Source organism: Ursus maritimus, unplaced genomic scaffold (assembly GCF_017311325.1).
Source record: "Ursus maritimus isolate PB19 unplaced genomic scaffold, ASM1731132v1 scaffold_2, whole genome shotgun sequence".
NCBI classification, from domain to species: Eukaryota; Metazoa; Chordata; class Mammalia; order Carnivora; family Ursidae; genus Ursus; species Ursus maritimus.
Window position 1 is genome coordinate 37,254,925 of NW_024424452.1, and position 19,950 is coordinate 37,274,874.

Here is a 19,950-nt window from a genome sequence, read left to right on the forward strand (position 1 = left end):
CCCCTGGGATGCCACACCACGGGCTCATCACCCGCGGCCCAGCCCAGCCATCAGAACCAGTAAGTCAGGAACTCCTGAAGCCAGCTGGTCTTGCTCCTATGGGGTGGGAGGAGGCGTGGCAGGCCAGGGCCCACCCTGAGGTCTGAGGGCCCTACAGGGCTGAGAAGGGCTCCTGCTAGGACTGCTGAGCCTCCCACACTGTGGGAGCAGGCAAGAGATGCACTCTGTCCCCACCAGTGTGTGTACAGCATGCAGCTGGCTCCTGCACCTTCTCCATCAGGCCCCTGTGACCTGGCACAGCTGGCCACATCCGCCTCGCACAGCCCAGAGCTACTCAGTGGTCCTCCAAGCCGACCTGTGGGTCCGTAGGGAGGGAGATGGCTCTCCAGCCCTGTGTCCCCACCCTGTGCTCCTGAGCTATTTGCCCTACCCTCCCCCCGCCCCCGGTCTCCTCTCTCTCCCGCCTGCCCCTTCATATGTCACTTGCAATGCCACCCTCTTGGTCTTCTAGACTCAGGCCTCCATGGGGTGGCTCTCAGCCTGAGTTGGCACGGCCACAAAGTACCCCCCCTCCCAGTGCTCAGAGTGCCCTATGGATCTGGCTAGATAGGGGGACCCAAGAGGTCGGCCAAAGCCTCCCCCTCCTGCCCACCACTCCCCCTGCTGTGACTCGAGGGACTTGGCTGTGTGTCCCAGACCAGGCTGTCCAATGGCTTGTCCTCTTGCAGGGGAGAGGTGGGGGTTCCTGGGAGTGGGCAGTATCAGGCCGTTGGACAGCACTGCTACTGGTCTCCATGCTAAGCAGGAAATCTTGGGGGCCACCCTGCTTGGATGAAGGCCACCCTGGCCAGGGTGAGGCCTAGACAGCTCGAATGGAGGAGCTCTAGGACTCACCTTCGGGAAGCCCAAGGTCGGCTCCAGCCTCAGCACCATGGGGCGTGCTGGGAGGAGGGGGGGTCACGGGGAGGCGGCTGGCCCACACTGACCTGGATTTTACAAGCCATCTGCTCCCTCTGCTGCAAGCCCCCAAGGCCCAGAGGCCAGCTGCCGGCTCCAGCCAGCAGCACCCATGGTCCAGGCAGCCGGGACCCCAGCAGGGACCCCCCCCCCCCCGGGACCACGGCCAGCCCTCCAGCCCCTGTGGGGCCTGTGTGCCTGTTGCTGCAGTCAGAGAGCAGGCGTCTGGCGCTCCCTCACTCTGAAGTGAAGTAAACAGAAAGGCACGCAGGGCTAGCAGGGCAACATGCAAATCGGCTGGAAAGTCCCCTGACGGCCAATAGCAGCCAGGGCTGCAGACATGGCGCCGGCCGTAGGAGCCTGGCTGGAGAGCAAAGCTGAGCGATGGAAGGAGGGAGGGAACTGCTTCCCCGTTTACATGGGTTGGCATGCAGCCCCAGCCGGGGACCCCAGGTGGGCGGGACCCGGGCTGCAGGCCACTGCCCCTGAACACAAGGTTCAGATCCTACCCTAACCATCGTGGGATTGAGCAAGATGCCCTGAGCCTTCAGCCCTGCTCCCCAGGGGCTGCATTTTGCAAGAGTCTTCTCTGGCATCCTCCAGCTCTGCAGGCCCAAACTCCGGAAACACAGCAGCATAGCTCCTCACCTCCCCCCCGCCCCCCTCCCGGCCGGGCCCAGCTGTGCTGGGGGTGTGCCCCAGCTCCCCAGGGGGTAGGCCTCCTCACCACTCCATGTCAGCCCCACCAGCAGGCGGACAGGGAGCTGTCAACTAGACAAGCGGACTCTCCCAAACTGGGAAAAGCTGCGGGCTCGGCCTGCCAGGCACAGCTGGGGTGGGAGGAGGAAGCTCCCCTCTCCTCCCCTCCCCTCCCCAACTGAGTCCCCATCCTGCCTGTTCCAGGTGCCTTAGCAGAGCCCAGGGGAGGGACCCGAGGATTCTATCTCGTAAAGACCAAAGACCCCAGATCCTGGTGGAGACGGCTCTGCCTGCCTCAGGTAAGGCTGGTGGGAGAGTGGTGCCCAAGGGCACTCAGAGTCAGTGTGGAAGCAGGCCCCCTGTAGCCCCTTGCTTGAGCCTAGGGTCAAGGCCCAGGGATCTTTGTCCACCAACGTCCATGTCCAAAGGGCTTCTGGGGCCCTGGGGTGCACTCCCCGCCCAATGAGGAACCAGAGATCCACCTATCATGCCCCAGCCCCTGGACTTCTCCACCCCCAGCTCCTCTTCGGGAAAGCCCCCCAGCAGCCCCTTTCTCTGGGCAGCTTGCAGCAGAGGGCAGGCCAGCTCCCTTGGGAACCCCTTCCCAGCCCATCCCCTGGATGGAGGCCAATGGCATCTGCTAAGCCCTCTCCCTCGGGTATGTGGGACCCAGGCCCCCCAGTTTGGTTCGTGCGGCTGGGAGCCAGTGGAGTGGGCAGTGCACGCTGTAAAAGCTGGAATCGGGGCAGTGGGCTGGCCAGAAGCAGGTCCCACTAGGGCCAAGCCCCACCTTGAGGTGGCTCCTCCAGGGGCCCCAGGCAGTGGGCATGGTGGGGTCTCCTGACCAGCACGTGCAAAGCCAGCTAGGGGTCGGCATGCCCATCAGGCCACACATTTGGTGGAGACTGTTCCAGCGGGGCACTGGTGGCTCAGGACACCTCACCCCTGCCTGGCATGGAGCTGTGGGTGGCAAGCTGGACTACAGCCAGAGCTCCAGGCCCAGCCCCAGCCCCTTGTATCACCCACGGACCACCCAGCCCCTGGGTCATCCCCTGCCCAGGGTCCCCTGGCCCAAGCCCAAGCTGGCCTGCCAAATCCCATAGAAACAGGCCAGGTTGCCATAGCAAAGCCCCATACACTTCCCCAGCTGTTCCCCGATGTCCCCTTAGCATGTCTTTTCCATCCCACACAGACAGGGTGTGATGTCAGGGATCCCCTCAGCACCTCGGCAAGCCCTGGTTTGAGGCCTGCCTGGCCTCCCTTCCCTCCCAGCATGCAGCCTGGGCCTCTGCCCTCACCCGCCATTCCTGTCTCTGTACTCACAGTCCTAATCCACAGTGGCCGCAAGGTTGCTGGGCTGGACACCTGCTGTGGCCTCCTCTCCCCAGGGCTCTGTGTCCTTACACCTGCCACCTAGCCTCTCACCTTGCCTACCCAGGTCCAGGCTCTGCAGCACCCACAGGCCCCACCGCTGGAGGGAGAGCATCCCTCCTGCTCTGCCAGCCTGGCTTTAACCCCCACTTGGCAATGGGAATGCCTTTGCCTCCCCACATGCCCCTTGGGGCCAGACCCATCTCCTGTGCTTTCTCTCCCATACAGTGGATGGCTTCCTACGAGCTGTAGACTCAGCCTGGGGGAGTCTCCCCTCTACGACTCCTGGAGAACTTCCTGGAGGAAGGGGCTGGCCAGATCCAGAGCAGGGAGAGAGCATTCTGGGAAAAGGTGGTATTTGTCCTCCTATCTCAGCACCTAGCTGCAGGGACCACTTTTACCTTTCACCAGACAGCCTGGGACATGCTTCCCATCTGTGCCCCTGCAGCCAGAGTTGGGCCAGACCCTGAGTTGGAGGGAGGGTGTGGGCAGGTAAAAGTGGCCCCTATAACCCTCCCTGGGCCGACCCCCACCCATGAGTCTAAACTTGTGGAGACAGGTCCTGGGCCTCTGCTCAAGAGCCCAGTGACCGGCAGTGCCTCGGGGCCCAGGCTACAGCTCCAGGCCGCCCTGGCTGTTGCTCGTCACGTCCCGTGTGGTTTCTGTCTCTCTGCCTTCCTCTTTCTTGCTTCCCTGCAGAACCTGGGGAGTGTATACAAAGTCGCAGGCCAGAGCCTGGCCTGGACGTGCGCCAGCCCGCTCCACTGTCCACCCCACGCCCTTCCAGCCCATGCTGGGGCACCCCCACTCCTTCTGGCACACCCTTTCAGTCCCAGTTCTTCAAGGCTGCTCCTTCTGACAGGTGCTCATGGGGCTGGTTCACCCCCCAACTGGACTTCCACACAACATGCCTCCCCCGCTGGGGGCAGGCAAGTACCAGGTCTGCAAGTGACATTAGCACCAGCCCCCAGGGCCCATTTCCCCCTTTGTCTGCCCCACCTGACTCCATGCTCCTCCAGGGAGCAACCAAATGCCTTCTGCCGAAGGGCCAGAGCAGAGCACAGAGGACGCGGTGGGGGGGGGGCATCTTTTGGAAGTGGAGGGGTTGGTGGGCCCCTCTACAAGGGTACCTCCTGCATAACCCAGCCAGAGGAGCTGGTGAAGTCCTAGGTGCCCACCCAACAGCCCGGTCAGGCCAGTGGGGACCCAGGTTCAGAGCAAGTTATGCCCTGCTGACACTTCCCAAGGCTAGACACATGCTGGCACCTCACTTACACGCTTACGAAGATCCCTCCAAGTGTTCTTTATGGAGATAGAACAGCATAACGGTCAAGGCCAGAGTGCTGAACTCAGACCTGGGTTCAAATCCTGCCTCTGCCCCAAAACAGCTGCATGATTTGGGGCAAAGCTGCTCAACCTCCTGGCCTTCAATTTCTCACCCGTGAAACGGAGTGGACATGCCCACACCTGACAGGAACCATGAGATATGGCTCTCGAGGCAACAGTCAAGGCTCCGCCAATAGCAGCCCCTCTCTGAGAGCAGAAAATGGAGCTGAGAAGCCATCCCAGGACTTATGGCCTGTAAGAGGCCACACTGGGGCCAACTGAAGCCCTGTTCTTCCCGCTTCCTCTGTTCTGCCGGAAGATCGAGGAGCCCACCATGCACTGTAGTCAACCCCAGGCCAAGCTGAGCCAGGGGGCAGCCAAACCACAGCGTCCAGATTGCCTGGGGCCACCCAGCCAGCGCAGGCCCTTCAACTACACCTCTCGCATTTCCCAAATTGTGGGTTCCTGATCCTGCGGCCAGGTTCACACCCACTGTGGGCCAGTCCCCATGCTGGAGAAGGGGCACATGCTGACGGCGAAACGTGAGTCTGACCTGGAGAAGCTACGGGGCCTGGGAGGAGAGACAGAGGCTCGGGAGTACTAGTAAGCCCCATTCAACCTGTCAAAGGCACTTTTCTGTGGGTTCTTGTCCCAGCTAAGTCAATACTTCAGACCCTGATCTGTTCCATTCATTTCTAGAAATACTGTGACACACAGCCACAGTGGGCATTACTCCACAGGGACCCCTCAGGAAGGAGGATCTCCCCTCCTTCTCAGCCAGTTACCTCCCTCATCCAGGCTGCCCATACCCCTGCTTCCCCTCAGAGGGAGGTTCTGGCTACTGGGGAATAGTGCAGCGACGCTCTGTAGGAACCATGAGACACAGGGACTGGGGATTCCATGGAACGGGAATGCCCAGAGTAGCTCGGGTAGGGATTTATGACAGACAGGTATTGTCTGCTACACAGGCCTTCAGGGAAGGGGTGTGGGAAAGGAGAGGCCCAAAGAGAAGGAATGAGGAAGAGAGAAGCCACATGCTTGGCAAACGCCAGGAGGTGGGCAGCCCCCAGGAGAGGGGCCCTGTGTGTGCGTGGGGAGGGGTCTGTGGGATGGGGAAAAGGGTGGACAGTGTGGGCGGCCCGGAGGTCTAGGCTAGGGAGGCAGCGAAGGAGGGTGGAATCTCAGCCCTACTGTCCAGTGCCGTCCCTGTCAAAGCAGGGGGGAGTCCAGCAGAACTGCAGATTCAGCCCCAGCTGAATGCCCTGGCCTGGTCCAAGACAACCAGCACCAGACCCGGTGAGGGGTGGGAGCCTCATCGCCAAACCAACTCACTCCCACCCCACTCTCCTCTACACACAGGCCAGCCTCCTCACGCTCTCCTGCTTCCTCTCTGAACCCCAGTCCTTCCTCCACACACAACCAGGGGCTCTTTACTAGACTTGGATCCGAGGCTGGCTCTCCTGTGTACAATCCCTGCCACCCTGCACCCTGGTCTGGCCTCCCCGACTCGCCTCTCACCCCTCCGCCAGCACTCACTGGCGCACCAAGCCCTCTCTCGCGCGAGGCCTTTGCACACCTTGCTCCCTCTGCCAGGCATGCTCTTCCAGCAACTTCCCAAGACAGGCTGCTCGCTGGAGGCACCTCTCCCTTCACCAAGCCACTCAGGAGCGCCCAGCACTCCTTCTCAGCGTCCTGTTTCTTTCATAGCACACACCACAACTCCTCAGGATTTTGTGTGTACTGTCAATCCCTCTCCGCTCTGGATCACCGGTTCTCAAGCAGGGTGGGGGTGGGGGAGAAGGAGTTTGTCCCCCAGGAGACGTCTGGTAATGTCTGGAGGCATTTTGGGTCGTCACTAGGGGGGTGGGGGAGATAACTGGTATCTAGTGGGTGGAGACCAGGGACGCAGCTCAACGTCCACCAAAGCACAGCCGAGAACGCTCGGCGCGAAGTGTCAACACCGGCAGGGCTGAGAAAAGCAAGACAAGAAGAGCCCACGAGAACTGGGTCCCCGGCGGCGCTCCACGAACGCATGGAGAAATGAATAAGGAAGGGGAGAATGGAGAGACCGAGCAAGCGACGGACGGACGCGGAGACCCCGGCCAGCGCCGGCCCCGCCCCCCAGGCCCGACCCCGACGCGGACCCCGACGCGCCCATCGCGCGGCCCCGAGGCGCGAGCCCCGGGTCGGGCGCGCCGCGCGGACACTCACCCGCCCGCGGCCGCCCGGGAGCGGCAGCGCCACCCTCCCGCTTCATCGTGCCCCCGCGGCCGCCGGCCGGGAAAGGGACAGGGCGCGCGAGCCGGAAGCGCTCATGCGCTGCGCCCGCCGGGACTTGTAGTTCTCGGACTCTCGATGCCGGACTGGCTGCCTCACGCGCGGCTCCTCAGAAACTACAACTTCCGGCGGCTCTGACGTTGCAGGGCGGGATTGGCAGCTTTAGAATCACTCTATGTTGCAGGTCGGAGTCTGATTGGTTGATTCCGGCTGTCGCTCACGGTGATGTTGGATGGCCCGTTGCAAAAGGAAGCAGCTTCGCGTGTCGGGTCCGAGAGACCGGGAGCGTATCAGCGGTGAGGGAGGCGGGTACTTCCGCCAGGATGGCCCAATCGCAGTGGTGGGACAGTTTCTATAAAAGCTCGAGCCTCGGGCTTTCGTGTTCTTTCGGGATCGAGTGCGGGTATTGCTTGTTTTCTTTTTTTGCCGCCATGCTCCAAGGCCATGGGAGCCCTGGGCCCCGAGGGCGTTTGAGGGGGTCCCCCAAGCCTGCAGGCGGGCCTGGCCCACTTTCGCCTCGGTGTTGTTCACGTTTTTTGCTCCGCCCCCTTACCCCGTTCGGTCGGGGAATTCCGAAGCTCCAGGTCTACGTCTTCCTGCAGGTAAGGCTGGGCCGAGCCTGCCCTCCTCTGTGCGGCTTCGAGCCTGTGATGAATTGCTTTTATTTCTGACACCTCGTATGAAAACTGCACATGCAGTCTGATTATTTGGCAAGACTGAGGCTTCAGGGTGCGCCGCCGTGACGGGGCAGGGGCTGGGTGCGAAACTATCTTGCCCGAAACGGGGGGAGTGGGTTTCTGTCTACATTGCGGCACTGTCTGACTTCCAGGGCGGTGGGTGACCCGGCTGGAGACTGTGAACGTGAGTGGACGTCAGCCTGGAGGCCTGCTGGTAAGACGGGAGCCTGTGTCTGTATGGGAGGCGCTTAGCAATAAAGCAAAAGTGGTGAGTTGATTGGGGCGCAGGTGTCTTTCTTTTCACACGTGTCTGCCTCCCAGACGGCCCTTTGGGAGCACTGGCTCATCCCCGTGCAGTCCTGGGACACGGCGGAGGAAGATGGATGTTGATGCAGTGACATCCCCACTGTTGGAACTGCCTTCTCCGTATTTCCTTTCAAGGCCAAAAATACCGGGGTTTTCTTGGCCTTTGCCTTGGGTAGGTCAGAAACTCTTTTAATTCTTCATGAACAGGCCACGTAGCACTGTTTGCCCTTGGGTCTTGTGGGGGGAGGTGGACACAAACCACCTAGGCTCCCCCGTGCTCCCTAGACACCATTGGGGTTCCACGTAACCTAGTTAAAGGCGGGGGGGTGCTACCTTCTGAGCGTTAAAAGACGATCTGTATTTTGCCGAGGGGTCTAAAGGGGGATTTCTTTCAAAAGACGAGAGAGGCAGTCCAGAAAACACAACTTTATTCACTAGGAGTGAAAATGAAGGCTCTTAATCTAAAGACAAACTTCAAGATTTGAGTATAACTTGGAGTGCACTACCAGCCCCCTGGCTTGACCTCACTAAGCACAGGCCTCCGTGGGACTGGCAGTTCTAGTTTCCCTGACATTTCTGTGATTTCCCATTTGCTGTTTGTCTATTACAAAGCCACAACCTTGGCATTCTCCAAGGGAGCATGAAAGGAAGACCCTGTTGATGGTGGAACCAGAGTCTCCTTGTGTGTGAGCAGGGAGTAGGTGGCTCTGTCCTTGGGGCACAAATGCATGGTATGGTTTGCGGTGAAGCGCTCGGTCCCAGGCACAGGCAGGAGTCCTTCCTTTCCCTGCCTGGGCAGCGTGTGCAGCTGAAGACATGGCTTTCTCTAAGGGATTAGGCACTGTACAGGTGCTGGCACCGTGGCCCGGCCTCGGAGCTGGGCATGTCCAGGAGGGGGCAGCAGAGCGCCATGGCAGCAGGAGCAGGCACCCTGCCCAGGCTGTACATGGTGACGTGCCCCCTCCTGTACCGAAGACCCTTGCTTTTCCGTCAGGGCCCTCAGGCAGCAGCAGGTGAAGGGGGGGTGCAGTCCCACTGGCTCTTTGAAGCCTCTTGGGCCTGGGGCTCTGAGAAAGGCAAGGCTCCGTCTGGGAGTCTCAGGAGCAGACACTCTGGGATTGACTGCGGTGACTAAACCCAGGGGGACCCTTTAGAGCCTCTGTGCAGCCTTGCAGGGCCCTCCCAGGTTCAGGGTGTGCAGCAGGAGGCGCCTCGGCCCTCCCTCTTGACGTAGTCGTGCAGCCGGAAGCGGGGTTCACTGGGGGCCTTCATGGAGCGCTGCTTCAACTCCCTGTGGGGCAGGGGTGGCCAGGGAACAGAGTGGTTGCTCCCCAGCAAGGAGATTCACTCCAGGTCTGGGGGGCTCTTCCGGGTGACTGCCAGAACTTACTTTGCAATGGCTGTGAAGGCCAAGTCCACGTTGAGGCCCGTCTTGGCGCTGGTCTCCATGAAGGGCAGTCCATACTCCTGCAAACAGCTGCTGCCAGCCAGGTGGCAGCCTGGTGGGGACAGCCCAAGCCCAGCAGCCCTAGGGACACCCCTGGCCCCCCACCCTACCCTGGCTCACCTTGGCCAGCTTCTCCCCATCCTCCCTCTTCACCACACGCTCCTGGGCAGAGTCCACCTGGCACAGGGGTCTTGGTGAGAGCTGGCCCAGGGCTTACCCGCCCCCTCATCCCCCCTGTAGAGCCAGGGAGGAGAGGGGAGGTTGGGGTGCTCACCTTGTTCCCCAGCAGCATAAGCACCACATTGTGCTGGGCATACTCCTGGATCTCGGTCAGCCAGGCCTGTGGGGGAAAAGCTGAGACCAGTGTGGAGGCTGTCACTCCTGCACACCCCTTGCCCCTCCAGGCCACACTGCACGGAGGGCCTGTTGGGCTCTGGCTAACAGGAGGGGCCCAGAAATAGTGGTCCCTGTGCCAGACTGAGGCACCACTGACAAGTACCTTAGCCAAGGTGTTGGACTGATGGAGCTGGAAGGTCCCCAGACCCCCTTCAGCTCACAGGCAACCTGAGCCACCAGAAGGGGCCCACCTTGCCCTCCTCTGCCCTTGGCACCCTAATGCCACCACAGACTGTTCTACCACCACTACCACCACCAGGAAGGAAACCACTGACCTGGATACTGTCAAAGGAGGCCTTGTTGGTGACATCATAGAGCAGCAGCAGTGCTGGGGGCAGAGGGCCAGTGAGGACACCTCCAGGGCTCACAGCAGCTTCCTGTCACCCACACCCTCATGCATCACAGCCTCCACACCTCCTGCCATGTTCACTGCCAGGGCACCTTCCCCTGAGCAGAAGCCAGGGTAGCAGGGCACCCACAGCACAGCCTCCGATTCCCCGGGCTGGCATCCCATGCCCACAAGCTCACCGTGGGCATCGCGGTAGTAGGCGTGGGTGACACTGCGGAACCGCTCCTGGCCAGCTGTGTCCCAGATCTGCAGCAACAGGCACAGGATTCAGGGCTGCCAGTCCCTTCCCCTCACCTCCCCACCCCGCACCCCCCACCTCTCACCTGCAGCTTCACCTTCATGCCATCCACATCCAGAACTTTGTTCTGAAACACAGCCAGCCAGCTCCACTCAGCCCGGCAGCCAGCGCGGCTCCAGGCAGCAGCTGGGAACAGTGCTGCCCCCTGGCGGGGCGGCGGGGGGGGCTCCCGAGGGTGAAGCCAGGCCGGGACTGGGCCTGAGAGTGCCCCTGGCATGCCCCCAAATTCACTCTTTATCCTGTCTGCCCCTCAGCTGGCTGGGTTCTGTCCTTGATGCCCACCTCCTGGTTCTCGTCTGACCACTTCGCCTCCCCGTACCCGCAGGTAACCTTTCACCTTGAACCCAAGTCGTGGGATCCACCCAACTCTCCCCACCCCTGTGCCTCTACCCTTCCCCCTGGTGAGCCCCTCCTGGTGACGCCTAGGCCCCTCTCGCACTCAGATGGCCATCCTCACAGACTTGCATGTTGCTGCCCAACAAGGCTGGCCATGTCCAGTTCTGGCCCTCGTGTGCTCATTCTCTGCCCACCTCAGAGGCCTGGCACACGGCCCCACCGGCTCCACTGCTCTCAAAGCCCCTTTGCCACCACTCAGCCCAGTCAGTCACCGAGTCCTGTTGCTCCAGCCTTCCCTCCTCCCTGCCCTCCCCCAGCACCTCTCCAGCCCAGCCCTGCCACCCTGCCTCCCCCTGGCGCCTAGACCTCGTCAGCTTCCTGCACCTTCTTGCTAACTCTGGTTCACCACGCACATCTCCCTGGACCCTCGAAGACTGCAGACGCCTGCCTGCAGGCTCCAAGGCCCTGCCCCAGCCCCTCTGATGAGCCATCAGCTCCTCGCAGCTCTATACGTGCTGCTTCTTTTGCTCAGAGCCACCCGCACGACCTTTGTGAAGTTACCATGGTGTAACCCCAGGCCCATTACTAACATTCCGTCTCAGTTTCCCCATCCACAAATGGAGATAACCAGGGTGCCCATCACATGGCTGCTTCAACGGCTTTATGAGCTATGTGCAAAGTACTGAGAACTGTATCTGGTTCAGAGTGAGAGCTAATTGTTCTACTTTAAAAGCCTCTCTTCCTGCTGGGACAGCAGCTCTCTAAGGACAGGACCCAGTACAGTAACCATAGAGCCCGGAATTCGGCCTGGTATACAGTGGGTGCTCATTGAGTATTTGCCGGCTGGTAATGGTCCCCCAGCAGGCCCTCCCAGCTCAGGACTAGTGGCAGGGAGTGGTGCAACCCGACGGTTCCCATCTGCTGGGGTGGGGGTGGGGGCCTGCTAACCCCCGGCTGAGGCCCCTGGTAGCCTCAGGCCCTGGCAGCTGGGACCACACCGCCTCCCTCCACCTCCCTCTTCCCCAAGCTCCTGCTGTCCGGGTGCTTCTGCCACTCCCAGGAACCAATGGCACAGCCATCTGCCAGGCCGAGAGGAGGCTGGGAAGGACACCCCGCCTTCTCTAGCACCCTTGAACAGGGGTGTGAACCTAGTGGCCTCACCTCCCTCACCACCTGCCCCAGAGCCAAGAGGGAGGTGAGAAGGGGGGAGGTGGGGCCAAAACAGGCCAAGGACCAGCTGTCCAGCGCTTAAACTGTCCCTTTCTGACACCTGAACCCTTACTTCATCTCAGAAGACTTGAGGGGACCTGGACCCCCAAGCAGGGTAAATAATGGCTCCCTAGACTGGAGAGAGCCCCCTTTCCCATTCCCAGAATGGGCCGCCCTCCCAGCCTCCTGCCAACTGGGTCTAATTAAAGGGTGAGAAAAATGCAAACTTGGGATTTGTCTAGAACACACCGGCACCTTGGCAAGTCACTCAGGATTTAGACTGGTGGGTAGAGCTGGGGGCTCGGCTGCTGTGGCCCTCATTCCCTGCTGACCCCACAGGCTGGTGGGGTGCCAGGGGGGTGTGGGGAGCCCTGAAATCCAGGGGCACTCCCCCCACCCCAAAACCCCAGGGACACAGCTCTCCTGTTGGCAATGTGGGAGGGACTCTGGCAGGGGGAATAGACAGGTGGGAGCATTTCCTGTGAGCCTCCTCACCCAAGGGCAGAGGTCCTCCCCCCTCCCCAGCTCCCAGACAGGGTGTGTGCCCCACAGCCACTTCTCTCTTAGGTCCTTAGCAGGCTGCCTGGCACCTGTGTTCGGTGGGGCAATGATGTTAAGCCTCCCAAGGGAACGTAGGCCTTAAGTTCCCTCTGACGGCCACCCCCTGGGGCACAGGATACAGCCCCAGACAGAGGGGTGCTACCCCTGCTTCAGTCAGATGTAGCCATCACCCGTCTCTAGGATCCTTAGGGTGTCAGGAGTTGGGCATTTTGGTGGTTAAGGCATCGCACCTCAGCCACCCTGAACGTGAGTGCCAGGTGGTCCAGACAGGAGGTGTCCCAGGGCTAATGGAGAACCCGCTGCCCAGGAGTGTTGTGAGAACTCAGTGAGCTGGTGTGGGGGTGGGGGCCCAGGGCATGGCTGGGTCAGCTCAGTGCTGAGGACATCAGCCTCCACTCTCACCCGGAAGTCGATGCCCACAGTGGAGATGAAGGTCCCTGCCAAGAATGCCCCATCCTTGAAGCGCACGAGCAGGCAAGTCTTCCCCACGCCCGAGTCCCCCACCAGCATGACCTGGGGTGAACAGGAGGGTCAGAGGTGTTAGGGACAGAGGGGACCAAGGTGCTGGCCCACCCAAAGGGGTGCCTGGTATTCCCTGAGCTGGCCTGGTCAGGAGTGGAGGAACTGTCCCAGGCCTGCGGGTTCAGCAGGACGTGGGGGAGACAGGGCAACTACAGTCCCTGCCGGCCTGGACCTCCAGCTTCCACCTCCAGAAGGTTCTGTCCCCTTTCTCTTGAACAGTGGCCCCTCTCAATTAGTGGGGAGTGGGGGCAGCTGCCTCCATCCAGAGCCTACCTAACCCCACCCCAGACCCTGGACACCATGCTTGATCTGGAATGGTAGCATTTGGGGCTTGGTGGGGAGTGGAGTCTGGAGGTTGGTGGCTGGAGACCTGAGAGGCCTGTGGGGGGTCTCTGTGCCAGGGGGCTTCTTCTAATCCCCGTAAGATTCTGGAGGAATTTGCCACATGAGGTCAAATATTGGCTGAGAAGATCCAGGTCGTGTCTGGGGACCAAGAGGGGGCAATCAGGCCTCCCTCTCATCCACCTCTCCCCCAGCCTTCTGTCAAAGGCTCCAAAACCCAAAGACAGTCGGACAACCCCTCCACAATCCACAGGCTTCTGCCTAGGCCTGAAGGAGGCCCCAGTGTTCCCCACCCAACTGGCAAACCTCTTCTTAGTCTAACTCCTTCCACCAAAAAAGAGACCCACAGACCGTGGGGTTGAGGGAAGGAAGCATATGGGAAATGGTGAGACTGGGGCCCGGGTGGGTGCGGGGCCATTAGGGAGCGCGGAGGGAGCACCTGCCAGGTTCAGGACCCCTTGTCCGGCCCTGCCAGCTGGGGCGTGAGGGGGCAGGCCTTGCCAGCTGTTGAGTATCTGAAATCCGGGTCTGACAGCTGTGTGTGTGTGCGCGATGCGCGTTGTCAGCCGTGCCAGCTGCAGGGTGCCGCTTCGGCGGGCTGCCCGCCCCGGGTCCGCGGGGCCCTCCCTCCCCTTCCCGACCCTCCCTGCTCGGCTCAGGCCGAGCGCCACCTGCTGCGCTCGCATGGGGTGGGGGCCGGCTCACCTTGAAGGCGACGTCGTAGAAGTCGCCGCCGCCAAGCGAGGGCCGGTCAGGCTGCGGGGGCCCGTTGGGCCGCGCCTGGGGGCCAGGGCGCCCAGTCCCAGGGCGCGCCGGCCGGGACCCGTTGGCTGCGGGCAATGCGGAGGCAGCGGGCGCGCTGGCCCCCTTGCTCTTGGGGGTCTTTTTCCTGGACATGGCGGGCGGACGCTCAGGGAGCTCCCTCTGCAGCCGCCGCGCCCCGGGCCGCCTTGCTCCCCGCTCTCGCGGAGCGCGACGCGGACCTGAACCCGTCCCGCGGCGGCGGCGGTGGCGGCATCCCGGGCGCCCCGCTCCCCGCCGCCCCGCCCCCGCATCCCACAGCCCGCAGCCACTCAGGCCCGGCCTCCCGCCGCCGCCGCCAATGGCCGCGCTGGGGCGGGGGCATGCAAATTAGACGGCCGCCCGGGGGCGGGGTCACGAGGCCCTGGCACTGACCTAGGTGGCGACCGGGTGGGCGCGCCTCTGCCGGGGGCGGGCGGCTCCTGCCCCGCCCCAGGCCCTGCGACCCCGCTCCGGGGCCACCTCCGTGAGGCGGTGGGCCTGTCGCTTCCCCGCGCGCTATACACCATCCCTCCCTGCACTGCCCCTTGCCCAGTGTCCCTCATGAGATGGCCTCTGGGTCTGGGACCTGGTCGGGGGATGGGGGTGGAGGGGAGAGTGCTCTGAGAAGGGGGCGCCGAGGCAGTGGGACTGCATGGGGTGGACACCTGGGTTTCTGTCCCTTCTCTGCTAGAGATGCCACCTGGCCTGCTGTGCACCCACCCCTCCCCTTAGGGCAGGCAAACAAACCCGGGCGCTGGGAGCACTCAGCGCCCAGCTGACAGCTGGTTATCAGCTGTGAGGCGCCCTCCCTCGCAGCTTCTGCCCGCTGGGCTGAAGCCTCAGGATCCTCAGGGAAAGGGAAATCCGAGTTACAGCAGCAGGAAGCCCCTGAGTGGCCCTTGCCCTGGGGCTCTGCCCTCAGGGGTCTGGGAGGAGAAGGAGGTGGGAGGCCCCTCCCCCAGGAGGTGGCTAGCCCCTTGGCCTTCTGGTGCCAGGTTCTTGCCCCAAGGTAGCCAAATGCTGACTGTCCCAACCCCATGCTGGTCCCTGGCAGACCAGTGTCCAGAGCCTGACACTTCCCCCTGGACTGTCTCCACCCAGGAGTCTCTGGGTTTTGAGCATAAGGCTGAGATGATCATGGGATCCCGGGAGTGGTGAGCCAAGATGCCCCCCAGCCGGGGCTTGGGGGCAGCGAGTGTAGGCAGAAAGGCAGTGCTGCTGGGATCAGCCACTGGCAGCTGGTGGCATGGCCTGGCTGTCCCCCAAGATGGAACAGCTATCACATGGACCCTAGCCCCTTCAGAGGCCTGAGCGCTCTCCGCTGGCAGTGCCCAGAGCCCAAATACTGATAATGGACAGGAGCTGCCTCTAGGCCAGAGGTCTGGGAAGACCCAGCAGAGGGATTCCCCAAGAGGGTCTGGCAGAGCCCCGCATGAGAGAGGCTGTGGGAAGCTAGCTGCCTTTAATCGAGAGTCACTGTGTGTCAGGCACAAGTCACCCTCAGAACTACTCTGTGAGGTGGGTGGTGCTAGGATCCCCAGTGATCAGGTGGGAAAACTGAGGCCCAGAGAGGGGAAGAGAGCTGTCCAAGGTCACCAGGCTAGAAAGTGACAGAACCAGGATTTGTACTTGGGAACGCTGGCTCCAGAGAACACAACCTGTCCCGTGGCAGCATTGGCCCAGGAGTCCTCGGGAGACCCATCCCTCCAGGCCCTACCCGAGCTGGGGGACAAACCGAAGGAAGCCCTCTGAGGGCCCCCGGCCTCCTTTCTTGTCTCACTCCTCGGGACCCCCACTTCTTCCAGGCCAGTGCCCGGATGTGTGGATCAAGGAGCTTGGGGTGGGGGTGTTGAGCTCCCACTGCTGTGGCCCTGGGGACTCCAGGTGTCCTACGTTCCTTGAGGCCAATTTCAGGGTGGCTGGCCCAGGCTCTCAGCCCATGCCCACTGACCCCAGGGTCCCAGGCAAGGGGCTCCCTATTTCCTCCTGTCAGCCGTTGCCCAAGGGAAATCAGAAAGGAGTTTGGGTGCTCTAGATAAGGCAACTGAGTCGAGGGTGGGGGCTAGTGCTAATGGGGTAACCAGGAAGGTTGAGTGGGGAGCCAGGAGGGGAGGAAAGCTGAAAGCAGCAGAGGAGAAATACTTGACCTTGAAATCTTTAAAATTAGGAGAATATATGTAAAAACCCAAGTCTCTGATTTCTTTTGAAAAGGGAGAGTTCTAGGTCCCTGCATCACGGCATTCTTCTTGCCTCTCTTTCCTTCCAGCCATCCTCCTAATCTTTGATCATTATGTCCCTTGGTACCTCCGTTTGCCATCTGTCTCACTCTCTGGAATGTAAATTGTCTGGGTACAGGAAGCAGCTTGTCTTGGTCACTGCCATATCCCTGGCAGCTGGCTCCAGGCCTCAATAAACTTACGAAACTGGTGAAAGAAACATGAGTTAGAAATGGGCCCCACTTCAGGACATGTCATTGCTAACAAGGATAAGGCAGACAGTGTCGCAGTGTGCGGTGACCAGGGCTTTGTCGGGGAGGGGCCTTTGCTCTGGGCTCTGACGGTTGAACAGGAGTCCAACAGGAGACAGAGAAGCTTGCTAGGTAGGGGGAATGAATACGTGCAAGCTCAGAGTGCCAGCGGGTGGGCATTCTGAGCAGAAGAGGCCAAATTGTGGTCCAGCTGCTTGGAGGAAATCCAGGTGGTAACACAGGAGGGGGCTAGATTCTCTTTTGTTTTAATATATATATATTTAAGATTTTATTTATTTATTTGACAGAGTGAGAGTGCACAAGCAGGGGAGGGGGAGAAGCAGGCTCCCCGCCGAGCAGGGAGCCTGATGCGGGGCTCAATCCCAGGACCCTGGGATCATGACCTGAGCCGAAGGCAGACGCTCAACCATCTGAGCCACCCAGGTGCCCCAGAGGGCTAGATTCTAAAGTGAATTTGAATGTTTAGCGCAGGAGCTTGGATACTGTTCAGCGAGAAATAGGGAGCCACACATGGTTCCTGAGCAAAGCGGCAGAGGACGCTGCTACAGGAACAGGGGGGAGGGGGAGCATGGTGCAGCCTGTAGACAGGGAGGTGACTTGGAGGGGGTGGCAGTAACCAGAGGGGAGGGAATAGGGACAGAGGAGACCTCCCAGAAATACAGGATCTGTGGGCCTGCGGGTGAGGCAAGACGGGAGCCCATGGGCCAGAGACAGTGGAGGGCTGACGTGCGGACGGCGAGTTCTTTGCTGCCCCTCCCAATCAGGCAGGAAGGCCTCTGTCCCCTACCTGTGGCTCTGTCATTGCTCTGACCGATACGTATGGCAGAAGTGACCCTGTGTCCAGTTCTGGACCCAGACCCTATAGACGGGCAACTCCTACTTCCTGTCTCCTGGAATACTCGTTCTTGGAACCCGGCTGCCATACTGTGAGAAAGCCCAGGCAGCCTTGTGAAGAATCCCAGGTGCAGGGAACCCACTTGCCACCTAGGAAGTCATCCTGGCGAGGGGCGCTGTGGTCCTGGTGGATTCCATGTGGAGCAGAAATAGCCGCCCCACGGAGCCCTGCCCCAACTGCAGATTCATGAGCATTTGGAGGGTTTCTTGTTTACACAGCAATAGATAACTAGACCAGGCTGCCAGCAAGGGGGAGGAAAAGGGACGGTTTGGTGGGAAAGATCGGGAGGGTGGCCTTGGCTGGACTTGGGATTCCCAGATTGTTGGGCCGAGCTTGAGTGCAGTGTGGGGGAGGGGTGCCTGCGGCCCTCAGCCCTGCTGGCATGGGGCTGGCTCCACTGGACAGACAGGTCTACACGTACCCTGCACCAGGCACAGAGCTGGTGCAGCCCCACATCTGTTCCTGCCTCACTCTGGATCCTCACCCCCAGTCCCTCTGGTGGCCCCCGTGCCAGGTGCCTTCACAGGCCTGAGGCCCCCAGCTCCTGCACGCTGCCCTCTGACTTGCCCTTCTGGGGGTCTGGCCCCTTGCTCCTGGAGTGACGTGTGCCGCGAGTGCCCAGACACAACAACCCTCTGGGATCTATGGCCTGACGCAGTCTCTCTCTGGAGCCCCATTTTCCAAGCGGGACAGCTTCACCCCCAGGTTCCACTCACCCACGGGGCCATGGTCAGGCTCAGACAAGTATGAGGGTCAAGGATGAGCCTTGACCTTCCGGGCTCTGCTTGGAGCCCCCTCCCCCAGGTAAGTAGCCTTCCCCAGCCTCTCCCACCCCCACTTCTTCCTGCACTCATGTGGACACTGACGTTTGCTCTCCAGTGGACACGCCGGTGGCTGCCTGGCCTCAGCCCTGGCCTCTGGGCTTCCTGCGGACAGCACCCAGCCTGCCTGCTCCTGCCTCCCCGAAGCACTGAATGGAGAGTCTGTGACTGAGCAGGACAGGCCTAGGCTCGACTTCAGGGGTCTGTTAGGGGAGGAGCGGCAAAGGTCCCAAGTCTTCTGACCCCTGAGCACCTCACATAAGTCAGTCCTAGGGAATTCAGCTGTCTGCGATCTCGGGGGAAGGACCCTGGCCGGGAAGGTGCCAGCAGGCAGAGGCCCCGGCTCGATCCCTGGCATGCTGTGGGACCCGCTCCCCTCTCCCTGAAATGAGGGGGCGGGAGGAGCTGATCTCTGAGGTCCCTTCCAGCTCCAACACCTTCTGTTCTATGAAATCCACGTGAACGTTGCTATAGAGACTGCAGAGAGGAACTGCATCAGCTCAGAATTGGACCTCCACCCAGAGGAGAGGAAAGAGTCACCCCAGGAAACAGCTGATGTCAGAGGCGTGCTCGCCCCCTCCCCCCACGTCCAGGGACACAGGGGCCACGCAGAGTGTCCTGCTCCTTCGAGGACACACCCCACCTGCCGCACACTCACCTTTGCAGCACCGAGGCCCTCCCGGGCAGGTGGTAAGGGGCGGACCTCCGCCCCTGCCTGTGCTGCAAAGGGACTGTTGTGTGAGGGCTGGCGCAGTGGGTTGTTTCCTTGCAGGCCTGCCCGCAAGATCTGCCCTCGGGCTTTCCTTCTCACCGCAGCTCCGGTACTCGCACCTGAGTACTCCTGGTGGTTTCAGAATGCAAAATGTGCCTGCTGTACAGCCCGGCGCGGGTGTGGGGGGTGTGGAGCTGCTCCCATCCAGGCTCTGCAGTGAGGCCCCAGGTGGGCGAGACCCCTGCCGGGAGGAGCACCAGGCTCTCCAGGCATCTTTGCAGCAGAAGCACAGGTGTAAAGGAAGAAATCGGACGCCCGGGCTGCCATGATGACCGCTGAAGTCCCAGCCCAGGCTGCTCCTGCCTCGGGCCAAGTGCACGGCTTGCATCCTCTCTCCTTTTTTTCTTTCTTTCTTTCTTTTTTTTTTTTTTTTAAAGATTTTATTTATTTATTTGACAGAGAGAGAGAGACAGCCAGCGAGAGAGGGAACACAAGCAGGGGGAGTGGGAGAGGAAGAAGCAGGCTCCCAGCGGAGGAGCCTGATGTGGGGCTCGATCCCATAACGCCGGGATCAAGCCCTGAGCCGAAGGCAGACGCTTAACGACTGAGCCACCCAGGCGCCCCTCCTTTTTTTCTTGATTTTGAAAATGATGGATGATTTTGGAGGCATGTCAACAACACAAGAGGTAAGAGCAAGAAGAAAAGTTCTTGTTCTGCCCAGACCCTGTCCCTCGAGGGCTGTAACAAATACCGACAACAAACACGGTGCGGCCACAGAACAGCCCGAATGTATCATCCTACACTCCGGAGGCCACGGGGCGGAATGAGGCTTACGGGGCACCCACGAGTCTCGTTCCTTCTGGGCAGAAACCTTGCCTCTTCGGCTCCCGCCGGCTTCCAGCTTTCCTTGACTCGTGGCCACCTCCTTCCAACTTCCCTTTCCCAGGTCCCCTGGCCTTCGTGTCTGCCGCTCAGATCTCCCTTACAGGGACACTCCTGAGTGCATTTAGGGCCCCCTGGGTCATCCAGGGTAACCCCGCATCTCAAGACTTAATGGAATCATCACTGCAAGATGTCTTGCGGGGCAGGGTCACAGCCACAGACTCTGGGGACGAGGAGCTGGGTCTGTCTGGGAGCCGCTGTTCAGCTTCCTCAGCACGGTTCCAGTTGTGTATTTT

At 61.1% G+C, this 19,950-nt stretch overlaps 2 protein-coding genes, 1 long non-coding RNA gene and 1 other non-coding gene across 10 annotated transcripts in view; 2 read left to right on the forward strand and 2 right to left on the reverse strand.

Moving 5' to 3' along the window:
* TRAF7 (TNF receptor associated factor 7) overlaps positions 1–6,699 on the reverse strand; it is an 18,166-nt gene extending 11,467 nt beyond the window's left edge. For both annotated transcript variants that reach the window (XM_040635518.1, XM_040635515.1), the window contains exon 1: positions 6,565–6,699. The gene's annotated coding sequence lies outside the window, so the exon portion shown is untranslated. The remainder of the gene's footprint in view (positions 1–6,564) is intronic.
* Positions 6,700–6,790: 91 nt separating this feature from the next.
* Positions 6,791–19,273, forward strand: LOC103668488. Of its 5 annotated transcripts, none has more exons than XR_570048.2 (5): positions 6,791–7,232; positions 7,460–7,521; positions 7,629–7,785; positions 10,358–10,428; positions 19,232–19,273. It is a non-coding gene; the product is annotated as an uncharacterized LOC103668488 (long non-coding RNA). The 5 variants fall into 5 exon arrangements; XR_570050.2 differs by lacking the exon at positions 19,232–19,273 and adding an exon at positions 11,467–11,874; XR_570049.2 differs by lacking the exon at positions 19,232–19,273 and adding an exon at positions 10,757–11,460.
* Positions 7,273–7,355, forward strand: LOC121104080. Its single transcript, XR_005836458.1, has one exon. It is a non-coding gene; the product is annotated as a small nucleolar RNA SNORD60 (small nucleolar RNA).
* Positions 7,841–14,037, reverse strand: RAB26 (RAB26, member RAS oncogene family). 2 transcript variants are annotated; one of them, XM_040635520.1, is made up of 9 exons: positions 13,779–14,037; positions 12,612–12,722; positions 10,129–10,170; positions 9,985–10,051; positions 9,732–9,784; positions 9,335–9,400; positions 9,181–9,237; positions 9,004–9,093; positions 7,841–8,904 (listed from the first exon to the last, which is right to left on the reverse strand). In XM_040635520.1, exons 1-9 carry the CDS (start codon positions 13,968–13,970, stop codon positions 8,869–8,871), a joined length of 714 nt encoding a protein of 237 aa, XP_040491454.1. In that variant the 5' UTR covers positions 13,971–14,037; the 3' UTR covers positions 7,841–8,868. The 2 variants fall into 2 exon arrangements, with proteins under 2 accessions (XP_040491454.1, XP_040491453.1); XM_040635519.1 differs by having other exon boundaries at positions 9,004–9,080; positions 13,779–14,034.
* Positions 19,274–19,950: the final 677 nt, after the last annotated feature.

Coding starts and splice junctions, on each gene's coding strand:
- RAB26 (XM_040635519.1), bottom strand. CDS start 13,970: ATGTCCAGGAAAAAGACCCCCAAGAGCAAGGGGGCCAGCGCGCCCGCT. Junction 10,052..10,128: donor GCATGAAGGTGAAGCTGCAG/GTGAGAGGTGGG, acceptor CTGTTGCTGCAG/ATCTGGGACACAGCTGGCCA. Junction 9,401..9,731: donor CCTCCTTTGACAGTATCCAG/GTCAGTGGTTTC, acceptor TTTCCCCCACAG/GCCTGGCTGACCGAGATCCA.